This window comes from Labeo rohita, chromosome 9 (genome assembly GCF_022985175.1).
Source record: "Labeo rohita strain BAU-BD-2019 chromosome 9, IGBB_LRoh.1.0, whole genome shotgun sequence".
In the NCBI taxonomy this organism is placed as follows: domain Eukaryota; kingdom Metazoa; phylum Chordata; class Actinopteri; order Cypriniformes; family Cyprinidae; genus Labeo; species Labeo rohita.
The window spans coordinates 32404347-32421516 of record NC_066877.1 but is presented as its reverse complement, the minus strand read 5'-3'; the positions used below and the strand labels follow the sequence as shown (position 1 = coordinate 32421516).

Sequence of the window (17170 nt, the reverse complement as noted above, 5' to 3'; positions counted from 1 at the left end):
TTCATATGTCTCCATTATATTCTGTGAATAATGGGGGTTTTCATTCTTATGTTATCACACATCACTGAGTTGGTTGACACGCCTGCTTCGGACAGCATATCTGCAATACGGGAGTTGTCTATATCCCATAGTGAGATACCGAAGGAATGTTTGAAAGAGAACTTTAGGTTACTCACGTAACCCCGGTTCTCTGATAACATGAGTGAGGTATCTCACCACACTTCCCTCCTTGCAGTAGCACGGGGAAGAGATATGCTGAGAATGAGGTGGGGACCGTCATGCAGTGACATATATAGGGGGAGGCGGGACTCCCGCATCACTGTCGTGATTGGTCTGTCAACCGACAGACGTGGTGCAATTGGTGCTTCCAGATTGGTCACGCCCGAGGCGATTCCCATAGTGAGTTACCTCACTCATGTTATCAGAGAACCGGGGTTACGTGAGTAACCTAAAGTTTACATTCAGTACACACCACATTATAAATCTAAGCTAGAAAAGAAAATTTTGTCAAGAAATAAAATCTCAAAATCCAAGGATTATTTACATCTTATATAGCTTTGAATACTTGGGCAACTGTGTGATTGCTAGGATGTTCTTGGTGGTTGTTAAGGTGTTAAAGGAGGCCTTTAATATAAGTCTCAGGTGTCCCCAGAATATGTCTGTGAAGTTTCAGCTCAAAATACCCCACAAATCTTTTATTACATAATTTTGAAAATGCATTTGAGTGAAAGCAGAAACACGCCATTTTCATGCATATCTCTTTAAATGCAAATGAGCTGCTGCTCCCCACCCCCTTTTCCAGAACAGTGCTTTGCCTTTACAGCTCATAAGTCAGATACTCTGCTTAAAAACATCTGTTTGCTTTTGATTATCATGTCTATCATGCTGAAATCATGCGTTTTAAACCATATTAGTTTAAACTTCTAATATAGGGTTTTCTGAGCGCACACATCTGAAGCACGTGCACAGAATGCAGCTGTCATACAGCATGTGATTACCAAGTTCTCTTTCATGTCGTCTTATGCTTAAACTGTCAAATGTTATGTTAAAAACACAGAAGTTACAAAAACAGTCGGTTATGTCTGTGAAGGTAAACAGCTGGGAAAGAAATCATGTTTATATTAAATCTGTGTGGCAGCAGCGTAATGTACAGTAAATAAATCAATAAATTCACTGCTCTCTTGTCTCCTCTGAGGCTGGGACTCTAAATAGTGTTCTGTGCTTGTCTGTGTAGCCAACAAAAGAAGAGTTAGCATGCTTTGCTGGAACTTTTGCCATGGCGTTAGAACTGGTACTGGTGCAGTGGGTGGTAATATGCAGATTAAGGGGCAGTAATATTATAATAAGATCCCTTTATCACGTCACCAGGTGAGTGGAATCTAGTTTTTTCACATGCTTGCAGAAAAAGTCTTAATAAAACAGAGTTACTTAGGTTGTCCTTTTTCACGTTAAACACTTAAACACGGAAAAAGTCATGATATGCCACCCTTAAATGGTTGTTAAGCAGTTGCTAGGTGGTTTTTAGGGTGTTACTGGGTGCTTGTTAAGGTGTTATAAGTTGTTACCCTCAGGGTGATATACTTTAGAAAATCAAGACAGGAAGAGGGACTGTACTGAATTGATGGACATAGCTTGAAAATTACATTGTGGTCTTAGTTAATGTATGTTCTAAAACTCACCTTGTCCAAGGCTTCTTGTACTACAGCCTCACTCTCATTATCCAGCGCTGATGTGGCCATGTCCAACAGGAGGATTCTGGGATTCCTGACCAATGCTCGAGCAATGGCAATCCTCTGTTTCTGCCCTCCACTCATCTGACCCCCACCTTCACCCACCAATGTGTCAAATTTCTGCATGACATGACATTGAGTGTCATGAAATTTATTAAGCTTGACATGCAAAGATAATATATACTAAACTAATATAAAATAAAAAGATCTTTTAATTGAGAATATTTTCATCTGAAAAAAAAAAACCCTAATTATACTTAATTGTCATCAAGCACTTCCTCTGCTACTTTTACTGTGTAATTTCTGATAATCTTATACAGAAATTGGCACCTGAGGAAGATCCATGATGAAGTTGTAAGCATTGGCTTGTTTGGCAGCTTCTATAATTTCCACCATGGTGACTCCAGGACGGCCGTATCGGATGTTCTCAGCAATCGTAGTGGCGAACAGAACAGGCTCTTGTTCCACTATGCCAATAAGGGAACGCAACCACTGTATATTTAGGCTTCTTATGTCATGACCATCTAGAGTGACCTAAAATTGAGAACAATAATTTTAATTTTCAACACTAGATCTCTGATCTCATTTGCCATAACTAATGTTTAAACAAAGAGGTATTGTTAACAAATACGACGACATAATAAGAACTTCTTTTTCCTTTGTTTGTTTGTTAATTTGTTCATTCATTGTTATTATAACATATACATATTACATGAAAAAACTAAAATTAAACCTGAAATAAAGCTGAATAAATAAGCTTTTAACTGATGCTGGTTTGTTAGGACAGGACAACATTTGGCCGAGATACAACTACTTGAAAATCAGGAATCTGAGGGTGCAAAGAAATCAAAATATTGAGAAAATTGCCTTTAAAGTTGTCCAAATGAAGTTCTTAGGAATGCATATTACTAATCAAAATTTAAGTTTTGATACATTTACGGTAGGAAATTTACAAAATATCTTCATGGAACATGATCTTTACTTAATATCCTAAAGATTTTTGGCATAAAATAAAAATCGTAATTTTGACCCATACAATGTATAATGGTGTATTTAAAAAAAATAACACTGGTTTGATGTACTGTACCATTCCTTCTTTTGGGTCGTAGAACCTCTGAATGAGTTGGATTGCTGTGCTTTTTCCTGATCCACTGGGTCCAACAAATGCAGTTGTCTCACCAGCTTTGACCAAAACATTCAAATTATCTAATATCTAAACACAAGATATGTTCAGTCAATACTGGATAGAATTTAACACTTTAATGCAAACATTAGATTAAATCATGCATGCTAAGAAACCATAACCCACTTTCACTTCAGGACGAGAGGGGTAGTTGAACTGAACGCTGTGGAATTCAATGTCACCTTTAATTTTATCTAACGTATGACCTTCTTCTGAGAAGCAATCGATTTCTGGTTCCTGTATAGGAACAGGATGTGACAGTGATTAATCTTTCCCTGAAGCTTAAAGAATGAAATTCATTGATTTTTTGAGAAGAACTGCGCGTGTGTTATTCTCACCCTGTCAATAGTGTCAAATATACTCTTGGCTGCTGCCCGACCAGAGGCAAAGGCCTCAAGACAAGGCGAGGCCTGGCCCAGATTCATGGCACCCATAAGAACACCAAAGAACACCTGAAAAGAACAAAAATATTTCATTAAATACAGTTATTAAAAAAGTTACTGATGGACTGTGTTGTATCTTACTGACTAGACTGTTCAATTTCATGTTCTTTTAATACATTTAAATCAAATTGTATTTACTGTTTTATTGTTACTTTTATCTGATGTCTTTTATCATATTTTTTATTCACTTTCATGTTTAGCACTTTTAATTAACATTATATAAACGCCTAAATCAACTGGAAACATTATGGGAAATAATCCAAGTCCAAAAAAATGACTGTTCAAAAAATAAAATAAAATAAAATAAAATAAAATAAAATAAAATAAAAAAATTCTCCTTTTGTTTCCAAGTTTGAATGGCATACCTGAATGAGGCCGCCGGGTGTGAGCTCCTTGGTTTCAATGACCAGTTTTGAACCATACCAGAAAGCCAGAGCATAACACAGGAATATGATGCACCAAAGGTAACCCTGAAACACCCCAATTATCACTCCCTTCTTAATACCCCAAGCCTGGGCTTCCACAAGGTTCCTGTCATACCTGTCATAATAACAAATTACATCAACATCCTTCTTACTTTTTTAGCACCTTACTTCCAACCATAATGCCCACTTTTCCTAATCCACATAATTTCCAGATGGCTAAAAGTTCAGTGTTTTCTCACTGAATATCCAGATGTAAATAGGGTTGCACTGACAGATAAAGAGGGCATGTTGTACCTCTCTGCCTCTTTGTTCTCTCCTCCAAAAGCTGCCACCGTTCTGATGGAGGAAAGGACTTCATCAGCTACGGCTCCAGCTTTAGCGTAGGCCTTCAACTCACGACCCGTCAGCCTCGCCACAGCCTTCACGTCAGAAAATATGTATTGTTATTATTATATGTATAAAAAAATGTTCTCATCTTTCTAGGATGTAGATGGGTTTGTTTGTTCATCGGAACAGATTTGGAGAAATTTAGCATTATATTACTTGCTCACCAATGGATACTCTGCAGTGAGTGGGTGCCGTCAGAATGAGAGTCCAAACAGCTGATAAAAACATCACAATAATCCAAAAGACACCACTCCAGTGTGTCAAATAACAACTTGTGAAGTAAAAAGCTGATTGTTTGTAATAAACAAATCTATCATTAAGGCATTTTAACTTTAAACCGTTGCTTCCAGATAATATACAAATCCATAATCCATAATAACACTTCTTCCAGTGTAAAAGTTTATTCCTTGTTGTCCTCTCACATCAAAATCCACTGATATTTTAGAGCTGTTTTGGACTGTTTCTGCTTGTAACCAGTGCTTGATCTGTGCATATTTCTCTCCTAATTCGGACAAGACAATTTTTTAAAAATGCAGAAATATTACAAATAGAGGAAGCAAGTTAAAACATTTTAAATATGGATTCTTACGAACACGTAGCTTTTTGCTTCACAAGGTGTTAATTGATGAATTTGAGTGGTGTGTATTACTTGTGGATTATTGTGATGTTTTTATCAGCTGTTTGGACTCTCATTCTGACGGCACCTATTCACTGCAAAGCATTCATTGGTGAGCAAGTGATGTAATGCTTAATTTCTCCAAATCTGAACGAAAAAACAAACTCATGTACATTTTTAGCACGTCTGAGCTTGTTGAGTTGTCAGCTATTCTTTTAAATCATTCATTATATCAGGAGATTTCTCTCATTCATGTTTCTATATTTACATTTATGCTTTTTGCAGACTGTTTTATTCAAAGTGATTTTAATTGCATTCAAGGTACATTGCATGCTTGCATGCTACAAATGGTGAGTCTTCATATTAAAATGTCTATAGTGATACCAACCATCGCCATGAGCCCTGCAGCCAGTCCTATGAGAGGACTCACTGCGATCACCACCAGCGTCAGCTTCCATCCGCCGATGAACCCAACCATGAAACCAAATATGAACGTTGAGATCCTCTCGATGAAGATGGACACCTGGTCTGCTATAGCGTTGTTGATTTTGTTGACATCACTACATGAACAAAGTCACAAACATAAAAATCAAACTAGATTTCATTGTAGGATTTGTTTTTAAACAATTTTCACTCAAATTTCACTAATAAATACAAAGAAACAGCAAGTGACGCACTGAATTAAAAGTGAAAAAGTATTTTAAAACGTGCTCTAATAATCAACTTCAAAAAGTAATTTTTACAGTGTACTTCATGTATTGTTTATCATCCACCAGAAAATCTGATCGCTCTTCAAAATCAATGCAAAGTTTAATATTTAACACCACTAATGTCAGATTCATGAACAAAGTTAACAACAGTACAAGATAACACAGAAAGACTTGAATATTACTCAGATATCCTTGTGTTCAGTTCTCCAACAGAGTTGCAGTCAAACCAGCCGATCTCCATGCGCATTATTTTCCTGAAGTACATTTTCCTGATGCGTTGGATCTGCCTGGCGGCAGCAGAAACCCAGAGAGCGATCTGAAACCAGAGTGAATACTCATGAATACTGTGAATCTGCAAACATGACTTCTTCTTGAGATTCTGGCATAACAGTGTTTCTGTCTGTTTGTTTGTTAAAACCCTGACTGTATCTCTGATACTAGACAGACATTAATATTGCACCACTTTTTTTAACCTTGTCAGATGTACGTACATCTGCATGGAACTTATATACCTGAAAGTAACTCAGAATAAGGACTCCAACTCCAATTCCAACATAGTAAAATGCAAACTTGGTCATTTCAGCCTCAATATCCACCCTGTAAAGAGGGACAGAAGAAAGAACATTTAAAATATGCAAAGTGACACATTTTATATAGGTTGAACCCATCCTGCAGTTCTTTCCACAAAATCCCCCAAAAACCTGAAGAATAAAATAAAATAAAATAAAATAAAACAAAATAAAATGGACATACAGTCAAACCAAAAATTATTCAAAGACCAGATATATTTTTTTATATTTTTTACTAGTGGGTGCACTATAGTTAATTTATGTAAGTGGGGATAGCAAAATAAAGTAAACTGTGGCATATTATATATAAAAAATCTTCACACAGTGGACCACCAGTAATATTGATAAAAATTTGGGACCAAGAATTATTCAGACACTTTGACCTGACAATGTTTTGCAGGTGTTTTTTCTTTCATTGCTAATGCGACCTTTTTACGCCATAGATTGAACAAAATTAAGCATCACTTGGTGATTGGTCAACAAAGTATTGATAGCTGTGTAAATACTGTCATACTCACAGTTGTCTGAATTTTTGGTTAGAGTGCAGACCTTGAGTAATGTTTGATATAGGAGACAGGTATTTGCACAGTTTCAGTTTCAGTTTTTGGCCAAGTGCATCCAGAATTTTCGGTTTCAGTTTCGGCCCAAAATTTTCATTTCGGTGCATCCCTAACTGTAAACCATTACATACCTTTCTTTCAAAGTTATCTGATATTATCAAGATGAATTTGTTTTGACACAGTTTAACTCTGAGTTCTTGTCATATTTTATTACCATTTTCTAATCTATAGCGAATAAACAGTGATAATGTGAAAAATGTTGAAGGTGTATGAATAAATTTTGGTTTGACTGTATGTAAAATGTAATAAATATTTTTATAAATACATAAATATAAAAATATAATCTGGTTGAGAAAAATTAAATAAATAAAAATAATAAATAGTTACATGTAATAAATATTTGTATAATATAAAAATAAAAAACATTGACGTAAATAATAAAATACAAATAAAAATTAAATAAAAAAAAATATATAAAAAAATTAAAATCATCATTAAAATGATCAATATTTATTATTTATATCAAAGATATTTTTATTAATAAAAACAGGAGTTAAGAAACAAAAAAGTTGACAAATGAGAAAAATAAAAATCCAGTTTCCAAAAAAAAAAGTTTCCAAAAATGAAAATCACAAAATAAAATAATTTCTTCTCTCTTAAACAGCTCAAATGGAGAATTATCTTATTATCTTATAGAATTCAGTCTCTTGGCTTGTTTTTAAATAAAAAATATAGTAATCTCATATGCATTCCTCCTCTAGAGTTTTTATAAAAGATCTATATCAATGAACTTAAATTCAGTCTCAATGAACTCAAATATTTCTCACCAGAATTCCTCCATATTTACTTTAAAGCTCTATTCTTTCATAATGCTCTCTATTGTGTCAAATATTTCTCCTGAGGGGAAAAAAACTATTCAAAAAAATTATTTCATGGTAACATCCATTAAGTCTCTTGCACTTTGAAAAAGCAGTAATATGAGGCTGCTGAGGTTGCATGTCCCATCTAAAATCATGAACATCCTCACTTACCCACAGTACGTAGTGCTGTTGTCCGGCCTCTCAACAACAGTCCCATCCAGCCAGGTGATGGTGTTATTAACGCAGGTTTTGTTCGGGTCAGCCAATTCCTGAATCTCAATCTCATACTCCACAAAGGTGTTGGTCATCTGGCCATACACCAACAGCATGAGGGGAGACGCAGCGCCGTGGACCAGAGAGCACACGGTTCCCACCACCATCATCAGCACCTCCTTCCATGTGGCAAAGCGGAACTGGACAGAGAACCAAACAGAGTGATGTGAGAGAAAAATCATGAAATTATATCAATCTAAAGAGCAGAATCACATCGAAACACGTACCAGCTGAAAGAATCCAACGGTCAGGACCTTCTCTTTTGTTTTGTCACTGCCATTCCTTCAAACACAGACAGAATTTAGGTACTTTGTTGCAGCTTAAAACGTTACCTTTATGAGACTATTTTGATTAACGTTACCTTTATGAGGCCATGTTGATCTAACTACGTTATATACATCCACACCAGGGTCGGAAATTAACAGAGGTTTGTGGCAGAAATGAGCCACAATCAACAAAAATGCCCCATAAATTCAAGATAAACAGGCAAAAATTGACCCTGTGCAATTAAACAATCGATTACGGCTGTCGTTATTAAAATGAAACGTGAAAATGAATGAAAGCCTCTATTTGTGGAATTACATTTTGATTTGCTCACACTGATTTAGATTGCTTTTTACGTATTCTCTTTTTGCAGCGTTGAGCCTTAAACCAATCACATGCGTTTCAGTTGTGTTTAGGAAAGCAATGGCCAATCAGAAGCGTTTAGATTACTCAGCAGCGCTGAAAACAACTTGTAGCTGTTCTGCACTTGCGAATTCCCTCATAGTAAACAACACACAGATACGATATAAATAAAAGTTTAATTTCGTATCTTCAGAGATTATAACGGGAGTTTGTCCATAAGTTTTCCATAACTAGACTAACGTCATTTACCAACATGTTTGTCTGTGAAGCCAGAGCCAATGTACTCCATTCCAGCCCTATTAGCTCCTGTTTTTAAATGTTTCAACAAGTCAACTTTGACAAAAGTTTAAAGTATTTTGATTTAAGTATTTGGTTAAATTTAGGTATTTGAGATTAAAGACAACATAGATACAATTATTAAGGTGGTGACAGAAATGCTTTCACAAATGTAAAAACTGCCCCTAGAAATAAACTGCAGGAGGCAAAAATTGCCCCTTAATGGAAAAGTTAATTTCTGACCCCAATCTGCATAGTTCATTTATAGCAAATAATTAACTGAATTAACAACCATCTGAACAACCACGGCTGTTTCTTGTAAATCAAACCTGCATCAAGTACCTGGACAAGCAATAATGTAAATAATGAAAAGAAAAAAACAGTTACAGTGCCTTGCGAAAATATTCATACCCCTTCATTTTTTTACGGTTTGTTATGTTGCAGCCTTATATTAAACTGCTTTGAATTACTTTTTTCCCCACATCAATTTACACTCCATACACCATGAAGACAAAGCAAAAAAAAACACTTAAATAAATACATTGCATAAGTATTCACACTCTTAACTCAGTACTTAGTTAAAGCACCTTTACAGCCTCAGGTCTATTAGGGTATGATGCAACAGGCTTTGCACATCTGCGTTTGGCAATTATCTGCCATACTTCACCTCACCTTTTCACCTCTCAAGCTTCAAGGTGAGCTTAAATGGGGGCTGGCAGACATTTTCAGGTTTCTCCAGAAATTTTTGATTGGGTTCAAGCCCAGGCTCTGGCTGGGCCACTCAAAGACATTTACAGAGTTGCCACTCTTGCTGTGCGCCTAGGGTCATTGTCCTGTTGGAAGGTGAACCTTCTGCCCAGTCTAGTCTGAAGTTTTGAATGCACAGGACTGGGTTTCCATTAAGGCTATATCTATATTTTGGTGCATTGAGCTCCTTCAGTCCCTGCTGCTGAAAAACAGCCCCACAGCATGAGGCTGCTACCACCACACTTTACTGTTGGGATGCTACTGTGCAGGTGATGAGCAGTGCTTGGTTTCCTTCAAACTTGATGCTTGGATTTGAGGTTCATCAGACCAGAGAATCTTGTTCTTACGGTGCTTTGTTGCAAATTCCAAGTGGGATTTAATTTGTCTTCACAGAGTGTCACAATCAGCACAATCACAGTGACCATCAGCTTCATGGTCAATAGTATAACCACGCCCCTTCTTCATGAATTGCTCAGTTTGGCCAGGAGGCCAACTCTAGAAAGAGTCCTAGCTGTTGCAAGCTTCTTCCATAGTGGATAATGGAGGCTACATGCTTCTGTGAACCTTCAATGCAGCAGAATTGTTTTCTGAACTCTTCCCCAGATCTGTGCCTAGACACAAACCTGTCTCTGAGCTCTACAGGCAGTTATTTTGACCTCAGGGCTTGGTTTTTGCTCTGATACATTTTCAGCTGTTAGCCCTTTTATTGAGAGTGTGCCTTTTCAAATAATAACCAATCTAATGAATTTGCCACAGGTTAATTCCACTTGAAGTGTAGTAACATCTACAAGTGATATAAGTTCTCCTTAGCTAAATTTCAAGCGTGTGCCAGAAAAGGGTATGAACACTTTTGCAATGGAATCATTTCAGTTTTTTATTTCTAATAAATGTGCAAAGTTGTTACAAACCTGTTTTGTGCTTTGTCATTATGGTGTATGTAGTGTAGATTGATGTGGAAAAAAAGTAATTTAAAGCAGTTTAACATAAGGCTGCAACATAAAATGTGAAAAAAATGAAGGGGTATGAATACTTTCGCAAGGCACTGTATACTGTCAACAGTAGTTTTGGAGTTATTGGGAGTGTTTTTATTTTTCTCATTTTATTTTTTGCATTTACATTTCCTCAAAAACCACTTCATATTATATAAACATTCAACAACAACTCTGCTGTATATGGGTTTGCATAATGACCCAATTTATCTACATCTTAAAATGCCTGATGATGAGGAAATTTTCTGCAAATTTTCATTTTTGAATGAACTGTTCCTTTTAACAGATGATGAAATCATATTTAGGTCATTTTGGGACATTTCTGTGTTTTGCAATATCATGCATACATAAGAGATGTAAAAAAAAATGTAAACAAAATACTCACTTGGGGTCAGCATCTGTGTTGTAAGAAAAGAGAAGAAATTAGTTGCACATAGTAAAACATTAAATAGTTTGTTTTTCTTAGATATTACAGTATGTACATGTAATTGTGAGTATTTCAAAATACATCTTTTGCAATCAAAATTCAACAAAACACACTACAGTTCATACCTTCATCAGCTTTGTATGATTTTGTGGTTTTATCTGCACTCATCCCTGCAGAGTTTTCACTTTTATTCTTCTTCATTGTTCAGTTTGGTCGTAACTGAAATGTGGTTTTACAAAAAAAGACCCGTTTAGCCTATTTTAACTTCTCGACGGCATCAAATCACATACTTATGGCAAAACAAAGCATTTAGTCTTATCTGTATAGTCTTTCATATCCTTATGCCTGTGTGATGAACCACAGAGAAAGACAATAACCTTTTACCATTTTTAACCTGTCACTTCATATTGATTATCCAACAGATCTAGTTACTGAGTATTAAGAATCCTAAACTCTGCTTCGCAAAAGACTTTGTCCGATGAAACATTACAAGAATACTTAAAAACCAAAAGTGCATCATGGACAAAATAAATACATAAAAAATAAATAACTTGAAATTTCAAGTCTAAAAGCATATAAAGCATTGCCAAGATCCACTTAAACTCCAGGAGCTCAATCAAATCATCACAATGCAATAATTATTAGTCTTTTTTTAGTAATAGAAAAAGCGAGAAGGACTGATTCATACCTGCTGTGATGAGCTGCTCTCAGTGACGTTTCTCTCATGTCACAGGGGCTTTTCTATCAGTGCAGTCCGTCCACACCTTCTACCCTATCTTCCCCTTTATTAGACTGATAAGACAAGGTCGAGGTGTGCACAGTCTGTTCTCTACACAAAGACCCGAAATAGCGTATAATGAGTTTAAGGGGGGAAAACACAGTGTTAAAAGAGTTAATGAGTTCCTGATGTTGGTCACATTTAATAATTATTTATCAATCACATTTTTCAATCAGCTTTACAGCAGATTATTAACGTCATCTCATAGACATCAGTAATAAATTGGGTTGAATGACCGTTGGGTTGTTGGTTCATTAGGTTTGTCTTGCAATATTGAGTTGAGACGGATCCTTTATTAATTGTGAGTTATTTTTCACAATTTTTTATTTGAATCAGGTCTGTAATGTAACATTTGATTCCATTGTCATAATAATAATGAGGCACAGTTATGTTGAATATTGCCCCCCTCCCTAAATTCAGCTTTGAAATCACAGGAATAAATTACATTTTAAAATATATTCAAATAGAAAACAGTTATTTTAAATGGTAAAAATATTTCAAAATTTTACTGTGCTTTGGATCAAATAAATGCAGGCTTGGTGAGCAGAAGAGACATTAAAAGACATTAAAAATCTTACTGTTCAAAAACTTTTGACTGGTAGTGTATGAAGGTGATATTTTCATAGGTAATAATTTAATAGCCCAGCGGTCATTCAACCCTTCTGCTGACATGTCATCTCACAATTTAAATGATTAATAACTGATAATAAATCACCTATGTATCCCCACTGAATCCAGTGTACTAGAAATTACAAAGACAGATGTATTAGCTTTAAAATGGATAATTTCTCACATATTCCTCATTGACATTGAAATTAGCAAAATGTTTTGATCCAATTTTGACAAAATAGAAAATAAGTAAGTGTTTTTCCCTTGTAATTTAACTATTTTATTGACGTTTCGGGAGCCTTCAGAACAGCCAAATTTATGACGCTAATAAAACTTATGACGCTGAGGGTTCATCGTACGTCAGTGCTTATCAAAACAGTACATTTTCATAACCTCTTAAGGATCTGAAAAATATACCATAAGGATGACTAAACTGACTAAAAATTAGATAATCGTGCATGGTGCACAGTCAATCGACATATGCCAAAGTAGATACACCGGTGTACTAAAATTGACATCTGGTGGCCATACAATGAATCACACAACTGAAAAGCCAAAACTTGCATTTTTCAGGCCTCAAAGTCCCCCGTAGTCAAAATTTGTATCCCTTAAAACTGATCTTTGATAATCGAAATGACATATTTAAAATGTTTTTTCTTTTAAAAAAAATTTTCTCATGCCTTAAAGGGGTCATCGGATGCTAAGTTCACTTTTACATGTTGTTTAAACATTAATGTGTGTTGGCAGTGTATGTACACATCTACCCTATAATGATAAAAATCCATGCAGTGTTTTTTAATTAATCTGTAAAAATAATTTCAAATTCTTTTTTCAAATCGAGCCATTCTTAGATGCCTGTCACTGTGGCGTCACACCGACAGAGGCCGCTCCCACCATAGTTGATTGACATGAGCGTTTTACCTCAGATCAGCTGTAAGAGTTCGCCCTCTTTTGTTTTCGATGCTGGAGCAGGGATGTAAGTTAAGGCGGGCGTACACGGTGCGATTTTTGAGGTCGTACGAGCTCGCATGCGATTTTTTGGGTTATCGGAGGAAATCGTCTCTTCTCGTATGGTCGGGGCTCGTATGGTGTGTGAGAAATTACGAGACGAGCAGAGTGCCTTACGAGCACTTCCCGACCTCACGATCATTTTTAAACATGTCAAAAAACTTCGGGAGCTGTCGGATTGAAAGCGTGACGTGTGTGCTGTTGAACGAGCCGATTTGTTGAGCAAACTGGAAATGACCAATCAGAAGCTAAGAAAAGAAAACCACAGAAGAAGAAAGATGAACACGGCAGCGCCACGGAGAATTTGGACTGTCGAGAAAGAGGACAAACTCGCTGAACTCTGGCAAGAACAGCGAGCGCTGTATGATATATCGAGCAGCATTTATCATGACAGGGTCGTCCGAGATGTTGTTCTCTGCCCTTCAGCCAAACTCTTTGCCATGACCTTCGTTTTATTTTCTTTTTTGTCGCAAACCATTGCTGCCACAAAGAAAAGGATCTCTTCCTCAGAGTCCATGTTTTTGGCGCGGAACTTCGTGAATGTGATTGCCTCGGAAATCGGCAGGTTTTAAAATCGTGCCGTGTACCACTGCGTCCGTAAACAAAGTCACTCGTGACGTGTGCGTGGCTATACGGTCTTTCGACTGTCCGAATTCACACTGTGTACGGCCGCCCTTAGACAAGAATATCTCCGACTGAGCGATTGAGGTGTTGTGTTGCTGGATGTAATAATGAACATAGTGGTCGTCATTTACTCCCGACATCTGAGCGCTGAAGATGCAGTAGACTATGTTTGTTTGTGAAGGGAATGCGCCTCCCGATCGTGCAAATCATTCATAATCCAGCTTCACTTACAGCAGAAGTGAGTATAAGTTTTTTTTTTTATGAATCTCTGCGATGGTCTTTCCTAATAAAGTGCTAGTTAGCAAGTTTAGTGTCTAAAGGCAGCTAAATGCGGCTAAAGTAAACAGGCTCGTCACTCCACAGAGAGAAGAGAGGGGCGGGGCGAGCAGAGCACATTTGCATTTAAAGCAGCCTCGACCAGAATGAGATGATTTTTGCAGAGTTGATTTTGGCAAGGTAAAAAGGGTGTTGTTTCACACAACCATTGAGAATTTTTAACCAAAGTATATTATAGACTTTTCATTAAGACCCTAAAGAATCATATCAACTTGTGGAAAATGGGCATCCGATGACCCCTTTAAAACAGCTTGAATGTAACTCTACCCCCTTGCCTCATTTACTACACGCAGATCTATGAATATGCAAATTAGCCCCCACGCACTCACACCAGCCAGAGCACCCAACGTTAACTGAATTGTAGTAAACGCAATATAATGGCGAAACACGGATAATGACTGATGAAGCTATGTTTTTACTGGCGGACAACTACAGTAGATACTGTACCATTTGTTAAAGTTACTTACTTGACGATGTTGTGCCCTTAACATGCCTTGAAGGCTCGAATGCAGCCTAGTTTGTGATTCCAGTTCGCGCCCGCGAGCATATGCCAGTGAAGCGCACACGGCAATGCTGGAAAGGTGCGAGTGACTCACTGCTGTTACGCCAGCCGCGCCTTGAAAATACACGGTCACGCCAGCCGCACTTTTTTTCTTTATGGTTTAGCTGATCTTTTCAGTAGATTGCTGTTCACGAATATTACTGCATAAAATCTAATTTAACCCTTAAAAGACCATAAAGCAACACCAGAATAGTTACTTTTTGCAATTACAATTACAGATTTTTTTTTTTTTTTTGACATTGATTTGAATGAATCTGAATACATTACATACTATATATATATATATATATATATATATATATATTATATATATATTTCTGTATCAAAGCTGATTTTTTTAGGTTCATTAGTCCAGTCAAATGATCCTTCAGAAATAATTCTAATATTCTAATTTGCTGCTCAGAAAACATTTATTAATATTATTATGTTGAAAAGAGAGGAGTACAATTTTTCAGGTTTCTTTGAATAGAAGTTCAGAAGAACTGCATTTATCTAAAATAGAAATCTTTTGTATTAATAAACGTCTTTATCATCACTTGTGATCAATTTAAAGCATCCTTGTTAAATAAAAGTATTAATTTCCATAATGTCTTTCCAAAAAAAAAAAAAAAAAAAGGAAAGAAAGAAAGAAAAGAAACAATTTTTTTAAGAAATGCTGATCTTTGGATTTTCTATTCATCAAAGAATCTTGAAAAAATGTACTCAACTGTTTTAAATAATAATAACAGCAACAGCAACAACAATATATTATATGTTATTAGCACCAATATATATAATTATAATACATTGTTTCTTGAGCAGCAAATCAGCATATTAGAATGATTTCTGAAGGATCATGTGACACTGAAGACTGGAGTAATGATGCTTAAAATTTAGCTTTGATCAAAGTAATAAATTACATTTTAAAATATATTCAAATACAAAACAGTTATTTTAAATAGTAAAAAAAAACAAAATCACAACATTGGTGCTTTTGCTGTATGTTGGACTCTTAAAATCTTTCCTTTATAGGTTTGCTCATTCTTTCACTTGATTCCTGTTCACACTCACCCTGACTATTACTGTATTAATTTTCAAGTCATTTTACTGTACAGTTTTGGAGAAAATTAAAGGCAAATTCACCCCAAGCGGAAGTGCATCCTAGCGCTTTTGCATCATGTCCCATTTTTAAATGCCCATAAAAATCTTTCCTTTATAGGTTTGCTCATTCTTTCACTTGATTCACTTGCTAGACAATCCAGCTATGCAGGCTCATTCAATATTCTAACGATTATGGTAAAAATAAACACACCAAAACAAATACTAGCTTTGCAGGCACAATCATTATAAACAAATACAACAACCTCAGGGCTATAATAGCAAAGACAGAAATGAAACTTAAGGTTAGAAATTAGTTCTAGTAGACTTCTCAAAGGGGTGTTATTTTCTCAAAAGACATTATTTTCTCAAAAATAATGTCTTTGCTAAATTAAATGTGACAATAACAATTAAAATGTAAGAAGAGGTTGTGTGTATTACGCCAGGAGAGTATTTCCCAGCAATTTTGTTCAATGCTGTACATAAAATGTGTTTCAGTTTCATACGGTATTAAGTATGGTACGTTTACACAATAATTCTTTCAAAAACCGAACCTTTGTGTTTGAAAATGGGATACGAGTGCAACAATATACTCCAAAAACATTTATATAGTGAGTTTGCCTTTAATTTTACCAGAAACTGAAAAGTTAAACTGTAAGTTGTTTGAAAATGGCACATGATGTAAAAGTGCTAGAATGCAATTAGATGCTTTGGGTAAATTTGCCTTTAATATTTTCTAAAACAATGACATGAGAAACAATACAGTAATAGTCAGGGTGACTGTGAACAGGAATCAAGTGAAAGAATGAGCAAACCTATGAAGGAAAGATTTTTGTGAATGTTTGAATACGGGACATGATGCAAAAGTGACAAAATGCTCTTAGATGTTTGGGGTGAATTTGCCTTTAATTTTCTCCAAAACTGTACAGTAAAATGACTTGGAAATTAATACAGTAATAGTCAGGGTGAGTGTGAACAGGAATCAAGTGAAAGAATGAGCAAACCTATAAAGGAAAGATTTTAAGAGTCCAACATACAGCAAAAGCAGCAATGTTTTGATTTTTTCTTTTTTTTTTTTTTTTTACTATTTAAAATAACTGTTTTGTATTTGAATATATTTTAAAATGCAATTTATTACTTTGATCAAAGCTAAATTTTAAGCATCATTACTCCAGTCTTCAGTGTCACATGATCCTTCAGAAATCATTCTAATATGCTGATTTGCTGCTCAAGAAACAATGTATTATAATTATATATATTGGTGCTAATAATATATAATATATTGTTGGTGGTGGTGCTGTTATTATTATTTAAAACAGTTGAGTACATTTTTTTCAGGATTCTTTGATGAATA

At 35.6% G+C, this 17170-nt stretch overlaps 1 protein-coding gene across 1 annotated transcript in view; it reads right to left on the bottom strand.

The window, feature by feature from the left end:
- Positions 1-17170, bottom strand: part of abcb11a (ATP-binding cassette, sub-family B (MDR/TAP), member 11a) — a 43430-nt gene that overhangs the window by 16946 nt on the left and 9314 nt on the right. Inside the window, exons 2-16 of the mRNA XM_051118742.1 lie at positions 11511-11651; positions 10948-11041; positions 10781-10793; positions 7984-8038; positions 7655-7896; positions 6007-6091; positions 5677-5810; positions 5173-5344; positions 4076-4200; positions 3722-3896; positions 3252-3365; positions 3040-3150; positions 2818-2943; positions 2061-2264; positions 1680-1850 (exon numbers count right to left, since the gene is read on the bottom strand). Of these exons, the coding sequence (XP_050974699.1) occupies positions 1680-1850; positions 2061-2264; positions 2818-2943; positions 3040-3150; positions 3252-3365; positions 3722-3896; positions 4076-4200; positions 5173-5344; positions 5677-5810; positions 6007-6091; positions 7655-7896; positions 7984-8038; positions 10781-10793; positions 10948-11023 (1803 nt within the window). The 5' untranslated portion in view covers positions 11024-11041; positions 11511-11651. The remainder of the gene's footprint in view (positions 1-1679; positions 1851-2060; positions 2265-2817; positions 2944-3039; positions 3151-3251; positions 3366-3721; positions 3897-4075; positions 4201-5172; positions 5345-5676; positions 5811-6006; positions 6092-7654; positions 7897-7983; positions 8039-10780; positions 10794-10947; positions 11042-11510; positions 11652-17170) is intronic.